Genomic DNA, 26,158 nt, shown 5'->3' on the forward strand with positions numbered 1-26,158 from the left:
CCATGGTTCCCAAATCTGGTCAATCACCTGGCGATAAAGAGATACCTGAGTTTCTCAGAAGCTTGTGAGTCACACTAAGACTGTAATAAGAGCAGCTACCTCTTAGCTGGGACATACTAGGGCCCAGGCCCCGTGCTAAGGGTGTTACAAGTTCATGGTCTCAGCTCATAGCTTCACAGCCATGTGAGGTAGGTTGCTATGCGGCTGTGATTTTACAGATGAGGAAAACGAAGCTAAGAACAGGTGGCGGGGGAGGGGGAGCTGCTTAAGAGGTTATTCCACTGGTCAACTAGCAAGGGGTCGATTGCAGATTCCAGCTCTCAGGCCCAGCAGCTCCAGACCCCACTCGCAATCACCGTGCTACAGAAGGCTTTTTTTGGGGGAGGGGGGGGACTTCTGGTGATTCTGATGATTAGCCAGCTTTGACGAAGGCAGCCCAGAGGCCCACGCCGCTCCCAAACGGTGCATTTGTCTGAAGTGTATGGCCCATCCCCCTCCGGTGTTTCTGGGAGGAAAATGGTTTAGAAACAGCTGTCTCTCTCCACGCACGAGCAGCAGCTGCGCCGCTCAGCCGCATTCCCCGGCTTTCGGGCAGCGCGGGGCGCAATCGGCCAGGGTCCGGGGCTCACAGGTTGGTCCAATCTGGGAACCCAGGGAGGCTTTCTGTACACCTGGCACTTCTGGTCCCGCCCCACTTCGCGAAGCCCCCAATCCCAGGCCCGTTCTCCGTGATTGACGTGACCCCAGAGCAATTATAATTGGCCATGGAGGACAGCTGCTCCGCCTCCCTGACGACCCCGCCTCCCTTTCATTCTGAAAGAAAGAGCCTCGGCCCGGGCGCCCAATGAGAAGCGCCGCCACCCCAAAGGTCCCGCCTTCATGCAGCTCCGGCCCCGCCCCGAAGGCCGCAGGGATGCCCGCCTTTCTGCGTGGCGCGGACCAATAGGAGGGCGCGTCCGTCCGTAGGGGCTGCCGCCGGCCCAATCGCCGGGCCCCGGGCCGCGTCGCCCCGCCCCTCCGCCGGGGCCAAGCGGCGGGCGAGAGCGGGCCTCCGGGCGGCGGCGGCGGACGCGGCCTGAGGGAGCGGCCGGCTGCCGCGCGGGGCTCGCCTCGCCCGCGGCGGGGTCCATGGCCTGAGCGGCCATGTCCGGCGTGGTGCGGACCCTCAGCCGCTGCCTGCTGCCGGCCGAGGCCCGCGAGCGCAGGGCGGGCGGCGGCGGGGCCCGCGACGCGGAGCGCGAGGCGCGGCGGCGCAGCCGGGACATCGACGCGGGGCTGGCCCGCGAGCGGCGCGCGGTGCGGCGCCTGGTCAAGATCCTGCTGCTGGGCGCGGGCGAGAGCGGCAAGTCCACCTTCCTCAAGCAGATGCGCATCATCCACGGCCGCGAGTTCGACCAGAAGGCGCTGCTCGAGTTCCGCGACACCATCTTCGACAACATCCTCAAGGTGCGTGCGTCCCCGCGCCGGCCCGCACACCTGCGCCCAGGTGCGCCCAGGTGCGCCCAGGTGCGCCCAGGTGCGCCCAGGTGCGCGCAGGGCGGCCCCGCGGGCCGCGCGCCGGGCCCGGACCACGGCCCGCCCCCTGCCTGCGCCCCGTCTGCCCCTGGTCTGGACGCCGCCCCCCAGCGGCCACGCGCGCCCCGCTTTGGGGGTGCTGACCAAGGATGCGCGCCCCGCTTTGGGGGAGCTGGCCAAGGATGCGCGCCCCGCCAGCCCGCCGGCTGGCGGCCTTCGCTCCTGCCCTCCTGGGGGACTTGGGACGGTGGAGGTGGAAAAGCGGGCCAGCTCCTGCGGATTGGGGGGGGGGTCTTGGCGGTGGGGGGCCCCTGGAGCAGGTCGTGGACGCGCCCTGCGCGAGGGCACCCGCGCGTTCCCGGCCCGCCCCGCCCGCCCCGCCCCCCGGTGGGAAGGAGCGCGCCGGGAGCTGGGGGAGCCGGCCGCAGCCTCGCCTCTGCAACTGTATCAGGAAAGTGTCAGACTCGCGCAGGCGGGAGCAGTGGGGGACCTGCGCCCCGCCCCCGGCCTCTGCGGGGACGCCGGGGTCCTGCGCCACCCGCGCCCCCGCCCCGGGCTTCGAAGCCCACCCCAGGCACCGTGTAGTTACATTAGAAAGGGTTTCAGTAAATACCGCTAAAGGTAAGGCCTCTTATAAAACACGACCGCAGTTCCCTTGTCCCACCTAAAAATGCATGACTGCCTCCTGTCCGCAGATAGCCAGCCGGTGTTGCCATTCCCTCCATTGCCCGTAATGGCTTTGTTTTTTGTATCAGGATACAAATTAAATCCTTGTGTTGCCATTTTTAATATATGTCTCAAGTGCTGTGTAATCTCCAGGTTCTCCTGTCTCTTGCTCTGCTTTTATTCTTGACAGTTTACTTGAGAAAAAAAAACAAAACCCTGTAGAGTTGACAAAGTCTGGGTTCTAGTTTCTCTCTGATCCTGTCCTAAGGGCCCCAAAGAAACAGAATGTGGAAAAACAACCAATGAGGACAGGAAAGTTGTCTCCTGCACCTAGATATGATCGCTTCCTTTTTTTTTCTTTTTTCTTTTTTTTTTTTCTTTTTTTTCCCGTTTCTTATCTACCCTTTCCTTGCCCCCTTCCCGGGCCTGTTTTGTGGGAACCACACTACAGGTATGAGGAAAGCCGTCTCCCAGCGGAGGTAGAGGGAAGCTTTCATTCCTGGGAGCTGCCTGGAGGCTAGGTCTTGTAGCGCCCGAGGGACTTTAAATTTAGCCAAGGACGGGGTAGGTCCCTTCTGGCCCCTTCCACGGGAAGCTTCTGGCCTTGGAGGTAAGTGGCTCCTCGCCTGGGACCCGGCTGCTGGGGCCCCGGCTCCCCACTTTCAGGCCTGCATCTGGAATCTCGAGCCAGCATTCCCACGCTGTGTGACTGTTACTAAAATACTTCATTGTCATAGAAATAGCCCTTTTAGGATCAGGATGGGAAGAGAGTAACTTGAATGATACAATCCCCCCCCCCCTTTCCTTTTTACCTCTTTCAAAAGCCAGTGAGTCAGAGCTCTGGCCAGCGCTTCAGCTCCCAAGGCTGGGCGCCCAGGGCGATGCAGGGGATGGGCCAGTGTTTAAAATTCCCCTCATCGTGTGGGGTAAAGTGCACTTGATTGTCTTTCTGTGTCACCGAGCCAGGTTTTATTTTTGCCTCTCTTCTGGCCTCCAGATCGGGCAGGTGTAAGAGCATAAAGATTTGGCTGACGGTCTCCTGGTTTCTTGAAACTCAAGAGGCAGGGGAGATATCTTGAAACACAGAATCTTAAACCTGCATCAGTGTTTTAAAGTGTGTTTTAGAAAACTCAGTCTTCAGCTTCTCCCAGTGCATATAAACACTAACTTTAACCGACTTCCCTTATCCACAGAAACGAGATTTTTTTAAACCAATACCCTTTTTCCCTTCCCAGCTTTTTCACTAATTGTAGTTCAATATTAAACTCACTTTATTTGTTGTGACCGTTTCAGTAACTCATTAGAAATTCGGCTTTCATTCTAAAATTGAAAATTACTCTCCCCCCCCCCCGTTTTTGTTTGGACAGATGACGTTTGGAAGAGACCTTTTAACTAAGTTGCTTTGTAGTGACTTTAATCGTGGACATTTGAATGATGCTGTTCAAGTTTAGTATTTGTGTGTAAAACAAGATTTAGTGCTGACAGGCTGCTTTCAAGGCACTAGCTACGCACCCTGCTCATTGCCCAGCCCGCTCGCACATGCCATTTGATTTTCGTAGCAGTTCAGGGGGTTTTATCTCACTTAGCCAAGAGAAACTGAAGACAGTTTAAAATCCGCTCAGGGTCAGTTACCTAATTAGTAGGTGGCAGAGCTGGGACCCAAACCTGGTCTTGTTTTTGTTTTTTAACTTTTAATTCTGAGATAATCATGGAGTCCTGTGCAGCTGCAGGAAATAATACAGGTCCCACGTCCCCTCTGCCTGGTGCGTACCTTGCAAACCCGTGGTGCACCAGGATACTGGCATCAGGAAGGCTACGGAACGTCCTGTCACCGCAAGGATGCCGGTGCTGCCTTTTATAGCCACTCCCTGCCCTGGCGATGGCCGACCGGTCCGCCAATTCTATGATTTTGTCGCTTCAGGAATGTTATGTAAGTGAAATCATGCAAAGTGTGATCTTTGGGAATTGGCTTTTATCCCTCAGCTGAACTCCCGGGGATTCACCCAAGTTGTTCCACCTGTCGGTAACCAACCGGTTGTGCTTTTTGGTTGCTGAGTGGCATTGGTGGTATGGATTCGCCACCCAGCACCGTTTCACCGTTCGCCCGTTGGGGGGCATCTGAGTGGTTTCCCGTTTCTGCCTCGTATGAGCAAATCTATGAACATTTATGTACATTTTTGTTGTTGTTTGTTTTGTGTGTTTTTAAAAAATTTTTTTTTAGTTTATTATTGAAAGTATTACAGATGTCCCCCTTTTCCCCCCATTGACCCCCTCCGCCCCGCTCCTGCCCCCTCCCCAGGCCTCCACCTCCCCATTGCCCGTGTCCATGGGCTCTGCATATACGCATAGAAGTTCTTTGGTTAATCCCTCCCCACCGCCTGCCCCCCCATGTCCATCAACCTGTGGATGCTTCAGTGTCTCTGGGTCTATTTTGTTCCGTTCATTACATGTTTTTGTACGTGTAGAGATTTTCATGTATCCAGGATAAAGTCAGTCAGTTGTATGATAGCTGCGTGTCCAGGTTTATGAGAAACTGCCGCACTGTTTCCGAAGCGGTCGCACCGTTTTATGTTCCAGCGCGCGCTGCAGGACCGACCCCGCGTCTCCACACTCTCGTCAGCACTTGGCGGTGTCGCTTTTTTAGTTTAGCCGCTCTGATGGGTGTGTGAGGGCTACCTCGCTGCCGTTCTAATCACATTTCCCTCGTGGCGGATGGTGCTGAACACCGTCCCACGTGCTCGTGTGCCACCTGTATGTCCTCTCCAGTGGAGTTTCTGACCTGTTTTCCAGCTACGTTGCTTGTTTTTTATTGAGTTTTGAGATTTTTTTATTATTTTGTTAATTCTCACCAAGGATACTTTCTCCATTGATGATTTTTTTTTAAAATATGTTTTTATTTATTTCAGAGAGAGGAAGGGAGAGGGAGAGAGAAACATCTATGATGAGAGTCATGGTCAGCTGCCTCCTGCACGCCCCCTACTGGGGACTGAGCCCGAAACCCGGGCACGGGCCCTGACCGGGAATCAAACTGCGATCTCCTGGTTCATGGGTCGATGCTCACCCACTGAGCCACGCTGGCCGGGCTCTCTGTTGACTTTTAGAGAGAGTGGAAGGGAGGTGGGGGGAACACAGGAAAACTTCGATGTGAGAGAGACACATTGATTGGTTGCCTCCCACACGCACCCTTAGGAGATTGAACTTGCAGCTCAGTGACGTGCCCTTGACTGGGAGTCGAACGGGTGACACTGGTCTGTGAGTCGACGCTCTAACCACTGAGCCACACCGGCCATGGTGAGAATTCTTTAGAGATTATAGATACTAGTCTTTTTCAAATATGTGGTTTGCAAATATTTTCTCCCAGACTGTAGCTTTTCTTTTCATCTGCTTGACTTTCCCAGAGCCAAGTTTTTAAGTTTGATGAGGTTGATTTCATCAGTGTTTCCCTCTATGGATCATGCTTTTGATGTCGAGTCTAAATACACTTTGTCTAGCCTTAGGTCCCAAAGACTTTCTCCTATTTTTTTCTAAAGATTTTATAGTTTTATATTTTACATTTAAGTCCCTGATCCATTTTGAGTTGATTTTTGTATAAGGTGGAGGTTTCTTTATTTTTTATTTTGTTTTGACTTGTGGATATTAAATTGTTCCAGCTACATCTGTGGAAAAGACTGTCTTTCTTCCATTGACTTGCTTTTGCACCTTTGTAAAAAATCAGTGTGGTGGGCCCTGGCCAGGTAACTCAGTTGGCCAGAGAATTGTCCCCATACGTTTCGGGTTCAGTCCCCGATCAGGCCACCTACAAGAAGCAGCCAGTGACTGCATGAATTAAGTGGAACAACAAGTTGATGTTTCTCCCTCTCCCTTTTCCTCTCTCTTTCTAAAAAAAGCAATCAATAAATTTAAAAATTTATAAGAAGCCCGGCCGGGTGTGGCTCAGTGGTTGAGCGTCGACCTAGGATCCAGGAGATTGGGGTTCGATTCCCGGTCAGGGCACATGCCCAGGTTGCGGGCTCGATCCCCAGCCGGGGGCATGCAGGAGGCAGCCGATCAATCACTCTCTCATCATTGATGTTTCTATCTCTCTCTCCCTCTCCTTTCCTCTCTCTGAAATCAATAAAGATATATAAAAAAATAATAATAATAAAAATTTATAAGTAGATCAGTGTGGGTCAATTTCTGGGTCTTCTGTTCCACCCCCCTGATCCGTATGTCTCTCCTCTGCTAGTATCACACTGTGTTGATTACTGTAGCCACATAGTCAGCCTTACTATCAGATAAAAACAGTCTTAAGATGTTTTAGGTATTCCCGGGACTGTGCCTTTCCATATAAATTTTAGAATAAGTTTGTCTACGTTTATAAAAAAAAACACAGAACAACTTTGCTTGAGTTTTGATAGCAGTTGCATTAAACCTATGGATCAGTTTGGGAGAATGGACGTCTCTGCTGTGGTGAGCTATACAGTCCATGAACATGGTATGTCTTCATTTAGGAGGTTGTCTTTGATCAGCATTTTGTGATAATCAGCATATCGATCCCACATGTATTTTGTTACATTTATACTAAAGTATTTCATTTCCTTTGGGGCAGTTTTAAATGACACTGTGCTTTTATTTTTCGTTTCCAAATGCTCATCCTTCATATACAGCAATGTGATTGATTTTTGTGTCTCAGTCTTGTATCCTGTGACCTTGCTGAATATACTTACTGGTTGTAGGGCTTTCCTGTACATTCCTTGGGATTTTCTACATAGATTTCCATATTACCTGCAAATAAGGACAGTTTCATTTATTCTTTGCCAATAGGTATGCTTTTTATTTCTTTTTCTTGCCTTTTTGCAGCAGCTAGGGCTTGTAGTGCTATGTTGAATTGGAGTGGTGAGCATAATTATAGTTTCTCATCCTTTCCTGATGTCTGTGGTTTGTCTTCTTTTTTTATTTTTATCCATCTTCCTAGAGGTTTATCAGGTTTCTTGATATTTTCTCCCCTGAGGAACCAGCTTTTTATTTCACTGATTCTTCTTGTTTTTTTCTGTTTTCGTTGCATTTATTTCTGCTCTTTATTTTTTCCTTCCTTCTACTTCCTTTGGGTTTATTTTGCAGTTTTTTTCCTAGTTTCTTGAGGTAGAGACCTTTCCTCTTTTCTAATGTAAGCATTTTAAGTATTATGACTTTTCCTCCTCAGCACTACTTTAGCCATGTTGACGTTTTGATATGCTGTATTTCCATTTTTATTTCTTTTGAGATATCTTCTTCAACTCATGGATTATTTAGAAGTGCATTGTTATTTCTAAGAGTTTAGAGATTTTCCTGTCACTTTTGTTACTGATTTCTATGATTCCAATATGGGCAGAGAACATTGTATGATTTCAATTCTTTTAAATTTGTTGAGGTTTGTTTTATGGCCCAGAATATGGTCTATCTTGGTCTATATTCTGTGGGCCTGTGTCAGTGAATGTTCCATGGAAGCTTGAGAAAAAGTTTACTTGGGGAAGGGCTCTCTCTCTCTCTCTCTTTCTATATATATATATATATGTCAGTTGGATCCTGTTGGTTGAAAGTGGTGTGTTTTTCTGTATCCTTGCTGATTTAGTGTGTCAGTTGCTAGAGTGAGGCATTGACATCTCCAACTACAGTTGACCCTTGAATAACACACACAGTAGGCCTTACTGATAACATAAACTAAACAGCCAACAAATATTTTGTATGTCATTTGTGTTATATACTGTATTCTTACAATAAAGTATACCTAGAGAAAAGTAAATGTTAAGAAAATCATAAGAGAAAATATGTTTAAACTATCTGTTGAAAAAAATCGGCACATAAGTAGATCCACACAGGTCAAACCCATGTTGTTCGAGGATCAGCTGTATAATTGTAGATGTGTCGATTTTCCCCTTTAGCTCAGTCAGTTTTTGCTTTAAGTAGTTGAGGTTCTGTTGTGTGGTGTGTAAACACTTTGGATTATGTCTTCCTGGGGGCTTGGTCCTTTTGTCATCAGGTGATGTTCCCCATTGTCTCTGGTAGTTTTCTTTGCTCCGACGTCTGTCTATCTGAACACAGCCACTTCTCTCTCTTGTTATGAATGCAATCATGGCATATGTTTTCCATCCTTGTACCTTTAACCGGCCTACTCTGTTGCGTGTATTGAGCTTCTTATAGACAGTGTGCTGTTACATCATATTTTTATCTACTCTGCTTATCTCTGTCAATTAGTTTGTATATTTAGACCATTTACATTTAGGGTAAAGTGATTATTAATATGTTGGGGCATAAGTCTCATTTATTAATTTGTTTTGTTTTTTGTTTCTTACCTTCCTGCGGGTTATTAAACATGTTTTAGGATTCTGTCTTTGATTGATTGACGATTCATTTTTGAGCATGTCAATCAACGCTGTGCATCATTTTCTCGATAGTTGCTCTAGTTTTACAGCATATGCGTATAACTGACCCTAGTGTCCTGGAACCTGTGTTTTACAGCTTTCAGTGAAGTTTGGAAACGTTACTTCCATTTAGCTCCCTTTACCCTCCACACATTTTAAACTTAAATGTCTTAAGTGTTTGTTATTATACTTGGAACCTCACAGTGGTGATTTTACTTCAGTCATCACGTGTGATATAAAACCTCACAAAAAGTAGGATCATTTGTTGCCTGTACCCCTGTTTTGACCTGTTTGATAGTGTTCTTTCCTTCCTGAAGCCTAGAGCTCTCCTTTCTGTTTGGGAGACTTCCAGGAATGTAGTCGTCCTTTACATGTGGGCTTGCCTACAATTCCCCCCACTTTCCTTCATCCACGAGCATCTTGATCGCTGTGTCCTCCTTGAGGGGCATCCTCGCCAGCTGTGGAACTCAGACCTGACGCCTCTTCTGCCCACCTTCTCTGTGCCCAGTGGTTGTGACACCTCGAGGACATTTTCCGGGGGGGAGGGCTAGGAGGAGTGGGGCTGCTCTGACTGGGTGGAACTGAAGTGCCTTTCATCATGGTCCTTTGATTCCAGGACCAGGGCCCTCCCTTCGTGATGACAGTTGTGCCTGAATGTGAGCATGTCATTTCTTTAATGTCATCACCTCGCACTGCCCCCGCAATGGGCTGTTTGAGTCTTCGAGGTGCCTTCCTGTAAATACTCCCTATCCTCTTTATTTTTATAACCATAAAGATGACAGTCTGGCCCTTCCTGGTGGACTGTCCTTAGGTCCGTGCCCTTGGCGTTTCAGAAATTGTGCAACGATGCCTCTGGCCACACCCGGCGCCCTGGTGTTTGTGTGGAGGCCTGGGAGCAGCTTGGTTTATCTCCCATGCCCCTCCCTCACCACAGTGAACTACTGCGTGAGCCACCTGAATTACTGAATGTCACAGCCACTTAGAAGCAAGTGAACTTTAGCTGTTCGGGTTCCTTTGGTACACGGCCTGGAAGTCACAGTGTCATGCATGTCACTGCATGGGGGTCTCATGTCACCACCCCAGTGTGGCCCACCTCTGTGGACCTAAGTACTGCCGATCTAGAAACCTGGGGAAGAATTAGAGCATTACAGTGAGTGTCTCCTTTTGACACTGAAATGAAAGAATTTAATTCAGCAGACTTTTCTGACCATGTACCCAAGGACTCTGCTGGGTGCTGGGCGGGGTGTTCCATGGTGAGTGCTTCCCATCCCTGTCCCCCCGGTGCACTGACAGTGGAGGAGACAGGCGCCCACTAACTGGGGTGCCAAGTCCAATGTGAACCAGGCTCAGTGCCGCTGTAGAGGTGAGCACGGGAGGGCAGGGAGAGGCACACAGGAGAGGGCAGGGAGTGGCAGCCACGGGAGGACGGGCGCTGGGCAGGCATCTGGAAAAGCCTGTCTGGAGAGTGAGCCATGCCCTGGCCTTTGAAGTCCACAGGGTTTCGGCAGGTGGAGAGGACACGGGGTGGTTAGGGCAGGGAATGCTCATCGGTGGTACTAGACGAGAATGAATAGAGGGCCTAGATGGACCTTTCTTGTACACAGGGGGGCTCATAACACGTGCTTGCAGGGGACCTGTGGTCTCAGTTCTTAGTTGAAAGTCACAGCTTCCCCAGAAAACTCTCATGGACACATAGTGTCGGGTCCCGGGCAGCCTGCATGCCCAGTGGACCCCGTCTAAGAACTTGCATTGCAGACTAGCTAAGGTTGTGCTGGGTTTTTGTGAATTGAGATCTTTCCTTTCTTCTTGGGATGGTTTGCTATATCATGTTTACTGTTTGCTGAGGCATCTAGGACTCTGAAGGAAGTTCCCCTCCTGTTCTGGGTGTTATGCTCTGTGACCCCAGCCCCACAGTCGCTTCCCGGGTTCGGGGGCATCCCTGTCTCCAGGCCGCAGTGGGTTTGCAGGGCTGCAGGAGCGTCAGTGTGCTCTGGGGTCCGGGAGAGCTCTCCGAGCTGTAGCCTGTTGGCAAATCTCACTTAAATGGGCAGGTTACTGTTACTCCTGGACGTGTGGCTGGCCCTTTGTAAAGACCAGAGCCAACCATTTTCCATTGGCTCAAAAATCCAGAGACCCTCTGACCGTCTGGGGGCTCAGAGCACACGCATGGTTGGTCTCCTCCCGCTTTTGGGGAGACATGTTGATTATTTCTCCACATCTGTTTTCAGGGAGCAGGTTTGCCCTTCAGGCGTCCGTCCTGTGACATTTGGAATACGCTGTGAGCGATGCTAGATAGTATCTGTAGACGGCTCCTAGCCATTCGCTGCTATCACAGGGTTGAGAGTGGAGATGTGGATCTTATCGGCTTCATGGAACAGACCTAAACCTAAGGCCTATCTAGAGATGTAATTATGGGCCATCTTCAAGCTCAGGCGGCCGGTGTTGTGCAATGGGCCTGCTGTACCACCCGGAGGGCAGCGATGGCCCAGACAGGCCGGAGTTATGGGGTAAGTGCTGCAGTTTGCAGGTAAACAAAGCCCAGTTGTCTGCACCTGGCCTGGTGGGCTGGGCGCACCTGCTCCGTGTCCGCGGGCCGCCCTGTGGTGTGAGCGTACCTCGGGAGTGGTCACTGCCTGTGGGCTAGCCGGTGTCCTGGGCGGTTCTGTGCAGGAAGCCGCTGTCTGTCTGTCTCACCCCAGGGTTGGTGTTCAGGCAGGCCCGGTGCTCGGTGTGGGGAATGCAGAGTGTCGTGGGAGAGGCCCACTCGGCATCGGCCCCGTGGACTGAGTCTGCTCGGGACCTAGGCTGTGGGAGTGCAGTGTCCGTGGGGCAGGACAAGGATGGTTGTGGCTCATGGGAGTACTTGTGGTGGATGGGGGGCAGCAGGAGCTCAGCGCTGCCCTGTGTGAGCCAAGGGGTGCAGGGCGTTCCAGGGCCTGCTGCTCTCTCAAGGAGCAGAGGCCAGGCGGCCGGCACCTCTCTCTGAACTTGGCGTCTGTTTCACTGTGTACGTGAGGCCTCAGCGCCAGCCTGGCCACCCGGCGCTGTGCACACACTCACACGCACACCCGCATGCACGTACACGGGACTTGTTGACCCGGCTTCCGAGAGGATGACTTTTAACAAGACACCTGCTGTAACTGGCGTGTTCTGGTGGCCCTGGCGTGTTTGCTTAAACACAGTTCCAGCGCTGGGTAGTCGGATCGAGTATGCGCTGGTAAGAAGGAAATGACCAGCTTTCTGTGTCAGGTCCACGGCTGGTCTCTCAGGGAGCCTCTCTTCCTTCCCTCCACACTTAACAGTTTGCAACCTACATCAATCTAATCAAGTCATCAGGATCCTGGGGAAACGTGTCCTTTCCCCACCCTAAAACTAAAATTAGAGGACTTCGTTTCCTTGAAAAAACACCTAAGTGCTCACAAAAATAGAAATAGCTTTGGTCATCCAGTGTGTGCCAATAGTTACTGATAGGAAACTGAGTATGAGTGGAAAACGCAGATTAAAATCCCTGCTCCGCCCCGGCTGGTGTGGTTCAGTTGCTTGGGCATGGTCCTGGGCACCAAAGGGTTGCACGTTCGATTCCCAGTCAAGGACACGTACCTGGGTCACAGGTTTGATGCCCGGCCCTGGTTGGGGCGGGGGCGGGAGGCAACCAGTCGATGTTTCTCTTTTACATCCGTGTTTCTCTTGCTCTCTCTCCACCCCTCCTCCCTTCTATTCTCTCTAAAAATCAATGGAAAAAGTATCCTTGGGTAGGATTAACAAAAAAGGGGAGGGGTTATAGAGTTGTGATAAACTGATTAGAGATCTCACAAATAGGTCAGAAACAGGGAGGACCTGAATAGAAAATGAACCCTGTCATGGGGACGTGTCCTATCTGACTCTCCATTGCCCCCCATGGTGGTAGAGTTGGGAGATGGGGGGATGATTGGGCTGTGTCGGCGTACCCCCGACTCCAGTGTCCTCTGTGCCTGCGGAGGGAAGGGGGGTGCGTGTGCCGGCGGCAAGGCCACTCGTCTCGCCCACATCTCTGGTTACAAGCTGTCCAGCAGGGACTGCACATGGCCGCCTGTGTGTTAGCCGTCCCTGGGTCCCGGTGAGCCCTCTGTGTTCACCGCAGGGGTCGGGCCGCCTAGATGTGGTCTGTTCGCGAGAGAAGGGTCTGCTTGACTGGAAGGAAGAGTATTTCCTGGGCGGCCTTCTAGGCGAGGTCCCCACGAGCAGGAATAGTTTTATGGGCTCGCTCCCCTGGTGCTGGGCCTCGGAGCAGGCACCTGGAGTTTGGAAGCACTCTGCCTGTCCCCGGCGGCCCCCTGGTGCCACGTAGCATAGCGATGGCTCCCCCGGGCGGTTTACAGCCTCGAACCCCCATCCACAGAACTATCTCGTGAGACCTCGTCTGGTGGGAGCTGGTGACAGCGGATCTTGTCCATCTCCTTGGGCCCATCTCTTTAAGAAACGAGAGTCCTGCTTACATGGTCACATGTTCGTGACAGTTGTTCAGTTTTTCCTGTCCTGTGACGTCAGAAGCGGACTTGGGAACTGAACTCGGGGTAATGATTGTTACAGGTGAACAAAGCCCCAGGGAATCTCCCGTGGACGCAGTGCACACGCCGGGGAAGCACACCCAGGACAGAACAGCCGTGTGCTGTGACCAGCGTGGAAGTGTATGTGGCCTCACCCAGAAAAAGCGGAAGTGACGGAGCACCAAGTGCTCCTTTCTGTGGAACAATTGTGGGTGTGTCGTTTTTAAATATATTTTCTACAATGGATATTCTTTCGGAGGCTCCCACGGTGCCGGTGATTTTATAGCCTGAGTCCCCGGGAATCTACCTGAGGATGAGCAGCGGTTACTCAAACCCCTCTCCGGAGCTACGCCCACTCCTCTGCCGTCGCCAGGGTGTTTCCATTTGGAACTGTAGGCGTTTTAGCTTAATTTGTGGTTTGAATCTTGCCTCAGAGTTTTTGTGATCTTGAATATTTTCAGAACATGTAAATATTTGCTGAGGAGACCACAGCATCTTCAGCATATTTTTTAATTGGAAACTTGTCCTGTTTCTTAATTCTTGGAAACTTCAAGGAAAGAGCCCCAAGCGCCCGAGCTCCCGGTCCTGTGCCCGCTGCAGACGACAGTGTCCAGCGGAGGGAGAGCCCTTCCCTCGTCTCCCACTCACGTCTCTAGGTGACATTCTTAACAGTAAAGCATTCGGGGAAAGTTGTGTGGTTTAAGTGCAGGTGGCTGTGAAGTAGATTAAAAGACTTAAATCTTTTTTTTTTTAATATGTCTTTATTATTTCAGAGAGAGGAAAGGAGAGGGAGAAAGAGAGAAACATCAATGATGAGAGTCATTGACCGGCTGCCTCCTGCATGCCCCCGACTGGGGATCGAGCCCACAACCCGGGCATGTGCCCTGACCGGGAATCGAACCCCGATCTCCTAAATTTTAGGTCGATGCTCAACCACTGAGCCACGCCCAGCCGGGCAAAAGACTTAAATCTTGAATTAAGTCTTCTAAAAAAATCTTTGTCCAATGTTTCTAGAGTTAATAAGCAACATATTATAATAAAAAGATGTGGATAGTCATTTTTTTATATTGTTTTTATAGTTTATTCTCCGGTGATTGTTTCCTTAATGATGGCTTTTATTCCCAAATTGTTTTGATATTGGTCCTGTCCCTCAACCTATTTTATACAAGCGACGTGGTCCACAAGGAAATTATTTAATACTCAGGCGCCGGGCCGGAGGAGAGCTGGCGGGTGTGTTGGCCTGAGGACGGCGGCGCCCCGCCAGCGCAGACGGTCCAGCTTCAGGCTGCAGCTCCCAAGGGCCCGCTGCTGGGGGCGCTCCGGGGACGCCAGTCAGTTAAATTAGAAAAAGAAAGAAAGAAATTAGGTGTCTCCGCTACAGTTAACGTAAGAGTAAATCCAGAATGTCGTCCAAAAGGGATGGAATGACAGAGGGTTTCCAGGGTGGGTGCATACGAAGTAAAGGCGTGAGCGTGTGTATGAGCGCGGTTTCCGTGACGGGGAAATGTCCCTGCATAGCAGCACCAGGGAGAAAACTGCCAGGAACAGGCGTGATTTCAAGTATAAAAACATAAATGAGCCCAACCAGCCTGGCTCAGTGGCTGAGCATCGACCTAGGAACCAGGAGGTCAGGGTTCGATTCCCGGTCGGGGCACAGGCCCGGGTTGAGGGCTCGACCCCCGGGGGGGGGGCGAGCAGGAGGCAGCCGATCAGTGACTCTCATCATCGATGTTTCTCTCTCCCTCCCTCTCCCTTCCTCTCTCTGAAGTCAGTAAAAAAATAATAAAAATTTTTAAAAATAAAACATAAGTGAGTGTTAGGAGCGTGATAGTGATTTTCACCAAATGGAATAAGTAGTTAGCTGCCTTGACAGGGGCGTTATTTTTATTTTGCTTCCATTTCTGGAGCGCACATAGGTTACTCCTGTGGAAAATGGCCTTGGAGACGTCGCTTTCTTCTCCGAGCAGGTTTACGGCTTGTCCTGGATGCCGTGCGAATCGTCTGCCTTGCGTGTTACAGATGCAACGTGCGGTTTGTACTTGTATTTACAAAATCCTTCCTGAGTCTTTCCCTCCTTAGCTAATGTGTGTGACCAGCCACCTGGGACGCAGGTGCCCTTGAGGCTCAGGACTCGCCGTGACGGCCTCGGCCCTCCCCTCGCGACCGCACCTGCCTCGGCGCTCGTGGGGTGGACTGTTCTGATTCTTTGGTGGGACAGCTGGGCCTCCTCCAGAGCAGTTTTGTTTTCCTCGGCTGCAGAGGTTTCTTGTTAGCTGATTGGGAGACCAGAGGATGGGTGTCTCACTCCTTCGGTCCTTGATTCTTCTCCGTGGAGGCTCTGCTCCTGCTTCCTCCCAGGCGCTCACCCCCCACGCCCTGCAGGGTTCTCAGCCCGAGCTCAGAGATGATTGTCCCCAGTGCCCCCGACTCCCTGAGACAAGCAGCCTTTATAGCAGTAGCTCCCTCCTGTCTCAGCGCCCCCGGGTTTCACTGTGGATTGTACATGGCGGGAGGAGGCATTTTTGTTACAAACGCTGTGTGAACAGTTACTAGAAGCTAAGGTGGCTGTTGTCAAGGCCGTGGCAGTGGTTGGTAACGCCTGTTCCTGAAAGTGTTACTGGGGTGCAGTGAGTGTGAGGCTGGGCCTCGAGGACTCGGTGAGGCCCTAGCAGGGCGTCCGTGAAGGTGGGGCCTTCAGGAGAGGTGTACAGACCAGAGCCGGGGTTGGGGGGTGGAGGGGGGTGGATTGTTTGACGCATTTGCAGGTCACTGTCTTTCGTGTCCACTGGGGCTAGAGACTCCCTGAAGATCTGAGATTGGGGGCTAAGGCTGTGCCTGGCCGCCGGCCTGCAATTCAGGGTTGTCTCAGCTACTGGGCCCCGTGGTGCTGCTCAGACAGGGGAGGGTTGGATTCTGCCGGTGTCGTCAGGTGAAATCTGGCCCGTGAGACAGACAAAACTGCCAAAGAACAATATCCCAAAGAGTAGCTTCCAGGAGCAGGTTGAGAATTTGCAGAGTTAAGTGAGAATTATGCAAACACAGGAAAGCTCAGGAATGCGTTCTGACATTTTTAGCTGGGTTTGTGGATGAGTTTGATGTTGATCTTTGTTTGCGTGAACACTGTGCTCGTACACAGTTCCAGCCTGTGGGTCCTGACCTTCCGCCCGGGCGGGCCTGCGGGGACCTGGTCTCACACCTGTGGGCCTAAGGCCTGGCCTGGTACTGCACGTAGCAGGCATTCAGGCATCAGGGGGATGTACGAATAAACACTTTTAGAAGAAAAAATTCTGGGAGAACTTGAAAACCAAATTTTAATTATGATGATCTCGTAAACCAAGTGTCTTCCCTGGTTCATTAACATGAAGGTCGGGGTTCTACTCAGCAGGAGGTGGTCGAGCCCGGTGCTCCCCCTGCCGTCCCCTAGAACGCCTGGGATCTTGTCGGGGAAAAGAAAGAGACTTACCTGGCACTGCGTCCAGCCCTCCAGCTAAGGGGGGGCTCAGAGAATCGCGAAGCTGGAGAGATGGCCGGGTCAGCGGGGGTCACAGGCCCAGTTCCTCATACAGTCACCCCCACGAGCTGGGAGTTTCGGGAGCAGCCGACAGAGCAGCTCTCTAAGTTGTTTTCTGGTAACTGAGAGCGCGTGGTGCACGCGGGTCTGACTGCCGGCCGGCCAGCGCAGCACTGCACCGGCCCGAGGGCACCGGGCGGCTCGTGCACGCGGTCTTCCCGCTGGGCCAGCGCCGGGGCCTGCTTGGCCGGGGCGGGCTTACTTCGTCCCCAGCCCGTCTTTGTAGAACATCTGGGATCTAAGAATCTTCTGAAAGCTTCCTAAGCCTGCAGAAGGCGGAACGTCGGTCGGGCAGGCGTTGACAGGCTCCTTCACTTAGATAGATAGCGTTTCTGCAGAAGGCGAGTGATCGGGGGGTTTGACTACATTAGGGGGGGCTGCGATGCCATGTCTGAAAGGTGTTAGGGAAGAGTCCGTGGGGGAGATTCCCCAGGGGGTCACGGCTGACGCCTGGGTAGGAGGGCTCCAGGCAGAGGCACCCTGACTGCAGAGCCCAGAGCCGGGTGTGCCTGGGGGTAGGAGGGACAGCGGGAGGCCAGCGTGGGGAGTGGGGTGAGTGGTCAGAGATGGGGCCGCAGGGATGGGAGGTCGCAGAGTCCTGTGGGCCTTGCTGCAGATCCCTCATTTAAGACTGGAGGCAACGCATCCGGCCGGCGCGGCTCGGGGTGAGTATTGTCCCTGTGCCAGGAGGTCACGGTTCCATCCCCAGTCAGCGCACGTGCCCGGGTTGTGGGCTCGATCCCCAGGAGGGGGCGTGCAGGAGGCAGCTGATCAGTCATTGATGTTTCTCTCTCCCCCTCTCCCTTCCTCTCTCTGAAATCAATAAAAACATATTTAAAAAAAAAGACTGTAGGCAGCGGGAAGCCATTGGAAGTTTTCATAGAGCAGCGAAAAGATCCACTCTCTAAGATTTTTAAGGGCTCAGTGTCCTAAGTGGGGGTGTAGGTGGGGACAGGCAGGGGGAGGGTGGCCGCAGCTAGAGCAGGGACCGGGCACCTCATGGTGGGGCAGGGTGGGCGGGCCTGTGGCACGGAGGGCCGGCTGGCTGGTGTTTTGCACCCCAGGTATACTGTTGACAAGAGTGGCATTCTTTTTGGAGGATCGTATTTCACTCAATTGGGGTTCAGTGTCCATGTTTGGGGGCAGGAGGGTCGGCCTGCGAGCCTTCGTTTGCTGACCTGCCCCCGGCCATGGGCGGCTGAGGGCCTGGTTCTGGGCAGGGCTGGGAGGTCCCGTGGTGGGGTTGCTGTTTTGCTCCTGGGCTCCCCACCCCACGTCATCTCGACGGACTCTGCAGTTCGTGGTCAGTGCTGGCGCGTTCCCGGGGCTCGGGCTGGGTGCAGTCGTAGAAATTGGGCCCGAGGGACCAGGAGCAGGAGCCACCCGGGCTGAGCACATTCCCGAGGCCTGGAGACTGTGTGAGTGTCTCCGTGGCTTTAACAGAAAAAGAAAGTAAGCTGGAGAAACGCCGCCTGGGCGGTTTACCGGAACTGTGAAGAGAAGCAGATGTGCGTCCTGAGGAGGCGGCTGCTGACGTGCCGAGCACTGGAAATGGAGTCCAGGGCGGGCAGTCCAGGCCCTCGCCGGCGGGCGGCCCCCAGGAGAACCGCCTGGGATGCGCCTGCTGAGTCACAGGCCCCTCGCCGTCCCACGTGTGGGGGCCGGCAGTGCTCGGAGCTTCCCGGAGGCCCCCTCGCAGTCACTGCGCGTCTGTGGCCCGTGTCAGGTGTCCCTCGGTGTCCCAGAGGCCAAGTGAGGGGCCTGGGGTCGTCGTGTAGGAGGTGGTTGGGTGCAGGCCTGACTCTGAGGGGAGCACCAGCCCCACACATGCCACCAGGCTGCCGATGCCCAGGCTGGAGGCATTGTCACTTCGCGTGAGGTCAGGCAGGGCGCTCGCAGGCGCGCGGTTTACTCCGAGTCTCCCGCGCGCTTTCTGAAGAAGTCGGCAGGCGTTTGGTGGAAGTTACTTTCACGCCCGTCCCGTGACATCCTCTGAGTGGTGCGGCCAGTGTGCTCTCCCTCGGAGCCCGGGACACCTCTGCTTGTCCTGGGCCCCCCCACGGGCGGCGCTCATGAGTGAGCCAGGGCCGCCCTGCCGGGTGGGCCCGAGCCTTCCCTTCTGGGTCTGAAGTTGCCACCTGACCCCTGGGAGCCCAGCCCAGGAGCCCAGGTCTGTTCCTTCTCAAATTCGACTCTCCTTTAGCCGGGGGAAGATGAGGTCCCTCGGGGGCTGTGCGGGAGTGCGCTCCTCCTGGTGCCCGGCTCCCGGCCGCCCGCCTCCCTGCCAGGGCCACCCTCCCTGCCTCCTTGTGCCTTGTTCCTGCCGCGCCTACGGCATCTGTCGCTGGGACCCGGCGTCTCATCCCGATCACTGTCATTGTTACCAGGATCCCAGGCTAAGCGCCTCCGAAGGAAGCCCGTGGGGGGGGGGTTATTGTCTTCCTGTGTCTTCCCGCTGCCCTGAGACACGGGGCTCGGGCTTCGCAGAGCTGTTCTCCCGGGTTGGCCCTTTGGTGCCAGAAGTCCCCACAGGGAGGGGCCTCGCTCTGGTGTCTGCCGAGGGGGGGCCGCTGCCGGGCTGCTGGGGACCCGGGGGCTTTCCAGGAGTCAGGCGTGGCACTGACCGCACTGACCGCACTGACCGTGAGGGCTGCGCTGTGACAGCCGCTCCCGCTTGAGCGAGGTCAGTCGCGCGCCGGGTTAATTTACCTGCACAGTAAGTGGAGCTGTTTCTCCGGTTGAACTTTCCCTGTAAACAGGCTTCTCCTTTATCTTTGATGTACAAAAAGGAAATAGTTTTAAAAGGAATTTAAAAACCCATTACACAGCCAATCACCTCCAAGTAAGGCATGGACCCGTGTTGACTTTTTGGCCTCCCCAGTGATTCCTCGTGGGCTCCGATTTCCAGTGAGAAGTCCCTGAAGTGACTGGGGGTGTTTGGTGTGTGTCCTGGGGGTCCACTTGGGCACCAGGCAGATTTGGCGGTTACGGCACCACCTCTACTTCGGCCTTCAGGGTCCTCTCTGTAGCCTGAGAGGTAGAAAGAGCGGCTTGTCCCCTGCGTGGCCCGTGAGGGACTTGAGACCCGGACGCCCGCATCACCAAGCAGATCGGGTCCTGTCCGGGCCCGGGAACGCGGGAGATAAGGAGCTGCCCTCAGAGGCTCCACTCCCGGGGGAGGTAGAAGCAGACAGCTGGGTGCTGTGGGCACAGCAGGCGGGGGCGGGGGGCCTGCAGTGGGAGCGATCGTGGGTGAGACGGCTGAGGACAGACCTCGACACTGACCTTTGAGTAGAGACTCGGGAGCCGAGGGGGTGAGTCAGGAGGGTTCTGGGGCAGCCGGGTTTCAGGCAGCAGGAACCAGCAGGGAAGGGCCCCCGGGCAGAAGCAGAGAGGCCCTGGGGCCAGCGGGGCGGGAGGTAGGGAGGACTCGGGTCAGAGGTGGCAGGGCCTCTGTGGGGGCCCGGCTTCTACTCGGATGAGGGAGGCCGAGGAGGCGGGGCTTGAACAGAGGAACGCGATGGTGACTCATTTTGAGAACAGACCGAAGGGGACAAGTGTGGAGACGGGGAAACACTCAGGAGACGCAGGAACCCTGGTGAGGGGCGGGGCAGCAGCCGCCCAGTGTTCATGACACGCAGGAGGGAGAATTCCGGTCTCGGATAGACTGGCAGCATCCGGGGATGTTAGTTACTCCTGATGTAGAAAAGTTATTTCTTATCAGATAGTGATGTTTTTTGCAATATACTTGAACTGATTTTAGAGAGAGGGGGAGAGAGAGAAACATCGACGTGAGAGTCCTGATGGCTGCCTCCTGCACGCCCCCTACTGGGATCGAGCCCGCGTCCCGGGCCTGGGCCCTGACTGTGACCTCCTGGTTCACAGGTCAACCCTCAGCCACTGGGCCACGCCGGCTGAGCAATAGTGATATTTTTGAGAACAGAAAACAAACTGACAGTTGTCACGGGAGGGGGTTGGGGCCAGGTGGAAAGGTGAAGGGACGGAGCAGACCAGCGGGCGGTTACGCAGCAGCCCAGGTGGGTCACAGCACAGGGAACAGCGTCCGTCACGTCACCATGACTGTGTGAGGGGCCCGGTGGGTGCGCGAAGCATCGGGGGCTGCTCCGTGAAGTACAGGGCGCTCTAACCACTGAGCCGTCCGCCAAGGCTGGTGCGGAGCCATAGTGCGTGCAGACGGAGACCAGAGAGGAAGCGAATGAGGCGTCCTGTCCTGAGATGTTACGGAAGTTACTTCTTGGTGACGATGTTTGTTACCAAGGGCTTAACTTGCTTCTCTGTGTAGCTCTGTTTCCTCTATTTTCTACACTAAAAATAATGTTTGTAATCGGAAAGAAACAGACTTCGTCTTAGGAACTGTTCCCATATAGCAGTGCCGCCCGGAGAAATGACTGTGAGCCGCATCCCTGCTGTAAATTGCCCCACTGGGGAAGGCAGAAGAAATAGGTAAAATTATGTATTTTAATAATGCAAAATATCCAAAATGTTATCATTTCAACACATGATCAGTATTAAAAGTTAAAAGATAGTTTCACTTATTTTTCATGCGGAATCTTTGAAATCCAGCATGAATTTGTAACGCATCTCAGTCCGACGGGCCATGTCCCGCTGCCCACAGCCCCGGAGGCGGGGCCTCGGCCGTGCTGCTGAGACCCTGCGTGTGATGAAGGTTTTCACCGTAAAGCAGGGTCTGAACTCATTAAATTTCCTCTTAGCCGGGCGTTCAGCATATCCCTATTTCTAGACTTAATTACTGTTTTTAGAAAAAGCATTCTAGAGAGAACCAGAAATGCGGGATCCTCGCAGGTCAGTGTAGATCTGCTGCTTTCTGAGCAGGAGGAAGGGCCAGGAGCCAGGGAGCGGCCCGCACAGACCAGCCCGCTCTCGCTGTCCCGGGGGCCAGGCTCCGACGAGCCCCGGAACCGACTTCGACTAAACGTTTCACTAATGTCATAGAGACAAGCATGGTACGAGGGTAATGGAGCACAGAAATCGCTAAAGAAATCTAAGAATAAATAAATACTAAGTATCATTCCAAGGGGAAAACCGTAACCACCACACACGGGTGACACGGTCAGGGTGCGAATTCAGTGTTTCCGCGTCAGGTCCACACACGGGTGACACGGTCAGGGTGCGAATTCAGTGTTTCCGCGTCAGGTCCACACACGGGTGACACGGTCAGGGTGCGAATTCAGTGTTTCCGCGTCAGGTCCACACACGGGTGACATGGTCAGGGTGCGAATTCAGTGTTTCCGCGTCAGGTCCACACACGGGTGACACGGTCAGGGTGCGAATTCAGTGTTTCCGCGTCAGGTCCACACACGGGTGACATGGTCAGGGTGCGAATTCAGTGTTTCCGCGTCAGGTCCACGCTGCGAAATGATTTAGTGAGCACTCGAAAGTGAAACAATATAATGGTGAACACCTGAGTGAGTTACAAACAGTAAAGGTAAGTGTTTCGTAGCATTTCTGTTTTAACTAAAACAGACATGGGTGAATCTGTAGAGATACGGGTGAATGTGCACGCACACGCACGCGCACGCACACGGTGCCAGCGGTCAGCGGGATGCTTCGCTGTGCACTAGGCTCCGCGGACGCCTGTGCCGCCCGCCCCGGGCTGGCCCGCGGTGCCGCTGCAGGTGGATGACGTCCCAGAGGAGGCAGGTGGCGAGGAGCCTGTCCCGTTGGAACGAGGTGTTTGTTCCCCGGGGCTACATGAGGAATTGGGGGGCGGGGGCGGGGCCTGGGCCGGGAGGCCACCCGTCTGCCATCCCTCTCTGGCCACCGTTTGTCCCCTGCCCGCTCTCCTTTCTCCCTTTTCGTGCAGCCTCCGTGTTAGAAGGTCGGGAGCCGAGCAGCGCGTCTGCCTCTCCGCTGGGCTCGCTGACTGACAGAAACGCGCCCTGTTTACGTTCCTGGCACATGTCTTTTATTTGGACAGTGACCAGAGGCAGACACCCAGCCTGCGGGCCTGGAGACACGCAGAGCTTTCCGCGGGCACGCGCCGCGGCCTGGCGGGTGAACATTCGCAGCCTGACCTCGCCTCGGGGTAACGGACGCTGTAGGAGGGGCTAATCCAGTTGCTGGGCACTTGCCTACCTGCGCATCAGTGTTTGCTGTGGGAGGTTAGGAAGGCGGCTAATCTAAGAAGACTGGGTTTGATTCCGGGGAAGCTCACAAGATGTGTTTTGAAATGAGATAACAGGATTTGTGATTTTTGGTGTTCGTCCAGTAAAACCGAAACCCCCCAGATCGACACCCCCAGCAGACGGAATCTGTTCTTTGACTAGAAGTTTAAATTGCTGGATTTACAAGTTGTCTTAAACACGTGTCCTTTGAACAGTTTAAAGTGTTACATAGTGTTGGGATGAAGTCATCGGGCTCTGACTGTATTCGGGTGACTGGATAAAATGTATCATTGTGGAAAAAATACTCGGGCAGCACTTGCTGCGGGGAGGGGCTTCCTCAGAGCCACTAGCAAGACTGAAGTCCACTGTCTCCTGCCTGAATTTCTTTTTCTTTTGCGTGTGCGTGGATTTTAGGAATTTGGGGCTTTCGTATTTTAGGAAACTGGTTTTCTGTTGGGAAATGATTGGGGCAAGATGGTTTTTTCCTGTTGTACCTCTAATGAGCCTCTCGCCCCGAGGACATTAGCAACCCTGGGGTGATGGTTGGGGGCAGCTGCCCGCTCGGCACAGGTCCCGTGACCCTGCCCCCCCCCGGGGGCCCCGGCTCTTGCTAAAAAGGAACAAATGGACTCTGGTTTTTAGCAGATGCCCCAAAGTTGAAAACACCCCTGGATCCATTTGGAAATTCAGAGCAAAGCTTCAGCGAGTGGGTTTTGATGACAATAATTTAAAAGAACAAAATAGAAACTTTTTTTCTTTTTTTTTTCAAATCCTCACCCAAGGATATTTTTTCCATTGATTTTTAGAGAGAGTGGAAGGGAGGGGTGAGGGAGGGAGAGGGAGAAGCATCGATGTGAGGGAGACGCCGATTGGCCGCCTTCCGAGCCCGCAGCCCGGGTGCCTGGCCGAGGAGTGAGCCCGCAGCCCGGGTGCCTGGCCTTGCCCGGGCACCAAGCCGAGGTCCTGTGCTCAGGCTGACGCTCTGAAGGCCGAGCCACGCTGACCAAGGCGGGCACGTCTTCTTTCCTGATGCTTTTTTCCTCCGAGGGAGGTGAGCAGGTATAAAAAATGAACCACAGCTAACTGGTGCAATTCAGAGTTCGTCACAGCTTTACCCGTTTCCCAGGATTTAAAGAGAGTTTCCTCGCGTGGTGAAGCTCGTGCGCCCGTTCCAGCTGCCGGGTGGGGGTGCGCAGCGGGACGCAGGCCGCTTCCCACGTTCACCCAGTGATGAGGGGAGGCAGGCCTGCCGTGCACTCAGAGCCGTCCTGGCGAGGGGCCGCCTGGCATCTGCGTCGGTCTGGGTTCCTGCCTCCGGGCGCAGACGCTCAGTTTAACCTTGGGTGAGGCTGTGCCCCCGTGAAGCTAAACCTTAATGTGTGAAAGGAATCTCGCGTCAGAGCGGGTGCCGTGTGAGCCGTGCGGGCAGGGCCATCACGCGCTGGGCGTGGTCACCCGGCTGGGGCAGGTAGGCTGAGCCCCTGGGCCGGCTGCTCTGGCCAGGACTGCGGGAGCCTTTCTCTGAGGCTCCCTAAGGTGCTGTGCCCCTTGGCCGGGAACCTCCCCCAGGAGAACCGTGGCCCCTCTGTGCTCACACCTCTGTTGTGGGTGATGTGGACAATAGGAAGCAGCTGTCTGGGATCCTTGGACCTTCCCGACGTTGTCCGTTGTCCTTCCGGGCAGGTGGGGGGTGTCTCAGTGTCGTCAGAGAAAGTGGGGAGGTGGGAAGGACCCAGGGGCAGGCAGAGAGGAGAGCTGGGGGTTTCTCTGTCCTGTTTCCCTCTGGACGTCCTGATCACTGTGGTCACTCGGATGTCACTCAGGTGCAGTTAGAGGCTGTCTCGGGTTAGGGTTCCCAGCCTCACCTTTTCCTGGGGATCACTAGTGGGCGCATCACCCATGGCAGACAAGTGGACCCCGAGGAGCGAGCCCTCTGACCCCCGTCAGGCTGGCCTGCGGCCCTAGGGAGAGAGGCCCTGGTCACTGCTCCCACGGACCCTGCGGTTTGGGCTGCAGGTCACGCTCCAGCAAAGCACGAGGACGGCGGAGCCGTCCCTCCTCTGCCCGTGTCAGAAGCAGATTTGTAGGGTGACCGGTAGCTGCACACGAGTGAGGTGTGTGCCGGAAACGGGGCCGGTGCTGATGTGGCGTCTGCTCAGTGAGGCTGGGGTTGATTGGTGTCTTTAAGGAAGCGCCGGCCGGGCAGCGAGTTCTGCTCCCGTCCGGGGCCGTGGTGGCAGCTGTCCCAGACGGGCCACTGTCCCCCCACGAGGGATGGACGGTGCCAGAGGGTGCACCCCCCTCGGAGGAGCGCAGGACCCCGGGACGCAGTGCAGACCGGCCTGCCGCCCGCTGTCACCGCAGGTCTGGGGGCTGCTGTCCCAGGGCCGCTTAGGGCGGCCGCCCCGCCCCACTGTCTGCGGTAGGAAAACGCTCCCTTTATTTGCAACCATGAGGAAGTGAGGAAAAGCACGAAGAATCGTTTCCTATCATTACAAACACGGTGGCGCTGAACCCAGACCCCGATTCCCGCTCGTTTCCGCGGCAGCCGCTCGCCTGTGTCTCCTTCCAGCCTGTCCCCTCCCCGCTGCCTGTGTCCTCCGGCTCGCGGGGCCTGGTGCGCGGGTCCCGGTGACGACAGCGGTGGGGCTGGGAGTGGTCGTTCAGGCCCTGTCGCTTCCTGGCGTGGTTCCAACGCCGGCTTTGCCACATCTGTTGCCACCCCGTCCCCCAGGCGTGTCCCTCCCAGGACCTCCCCAGGTGAGGGGGAGCAAAGGGCACAGCTGCACGTGGTGTGTAACTACGCGTTGTGACAGTCACCTTCCTAGGAGCTGGGGCATCCACACCCTCACCAGACAGCTCGAGAACATTTGGTGGCACGTTGGACAGATGTCCTGCTGTCCAACAGTCGCCACCCATACGGAGGCTCTGCTCTGGCCTCGTCTCTGGAGCACAACTAAACCCTGTTCCTCTCTGTCACTTCCCAGGGCTCGAAGGTCCTCGTGGACGCGCGGGACAAGCTGGGCATCCCGTGGCAGCACTCGGAGAACGAGAAGCATGGCATGTTCCTCATGGCCTTCGAGAACAAGGCCGGGCTGCCCGTGGAGCCCGCCACCTTCCAGCTGTACGTGCCCGCCCTGCACGCCCTCTGGGGGGACTCGGGCATCCAGGAGGCCTTCAGCCGCAGGAGCGAGTTCCAGCTGGTGAGTGAGCCTCCTGCTGGCCGCGGTGGTTTCACCCGTGGATTCTGACCTTTGGTGGATGACCTTGAAAACTGTACAAGTACAGGAAGGCTGGGAGTCCCTTTAAATCCTAAAACTCAACAACCTAAAAAGATATCACAAAGGCAAACAG

The 26,158-nt window shown here is 54.4% G+C and overlaps 1 protein-coding gene across 1 annotated transcript in view; it reads left to right on the forward strand.

The window, feature by feature from the left end:
• Nucleotides 1–1,026: 1,026 nt before the first annotated feature.
• GNA12 (G protein subunit alpha 12) overlaps nt 1,027–26,158 on the forward strand; it is a 48,292-nt gene continuing 23,160 nt past the window's right edge. Inside the window, exons 1-2 of the mRNA XM_081134449.1 lie at nt 1,027–1,446; nt 25,792–26,007. Of these exons, the coding sequence (XP_080990575.1) occupies nt 1,144–1,446; nt 25,792–26,007 (519 nt within the window). The 5' untranslated portion in view covers nt 1,027–1,143. The remainder of the gene's footprint in view (nt 1,447–25,791; nt 26,008–26,158) is intronic.

This window comes from Miniopterus schreibersii (genome assembly GCF_964146895.1).
Source record: "Miniopterus schreibersii genome assembly, chromosome: 4".
In the NCBI taxonomy this organism is placed as follows: domain Eukaryota; kingdom Metazoa; phylum Chordata; class Mammalia; order Chiroptera; family Miniopteridae; genus Miniopterus; species Miniopterus schreibersii.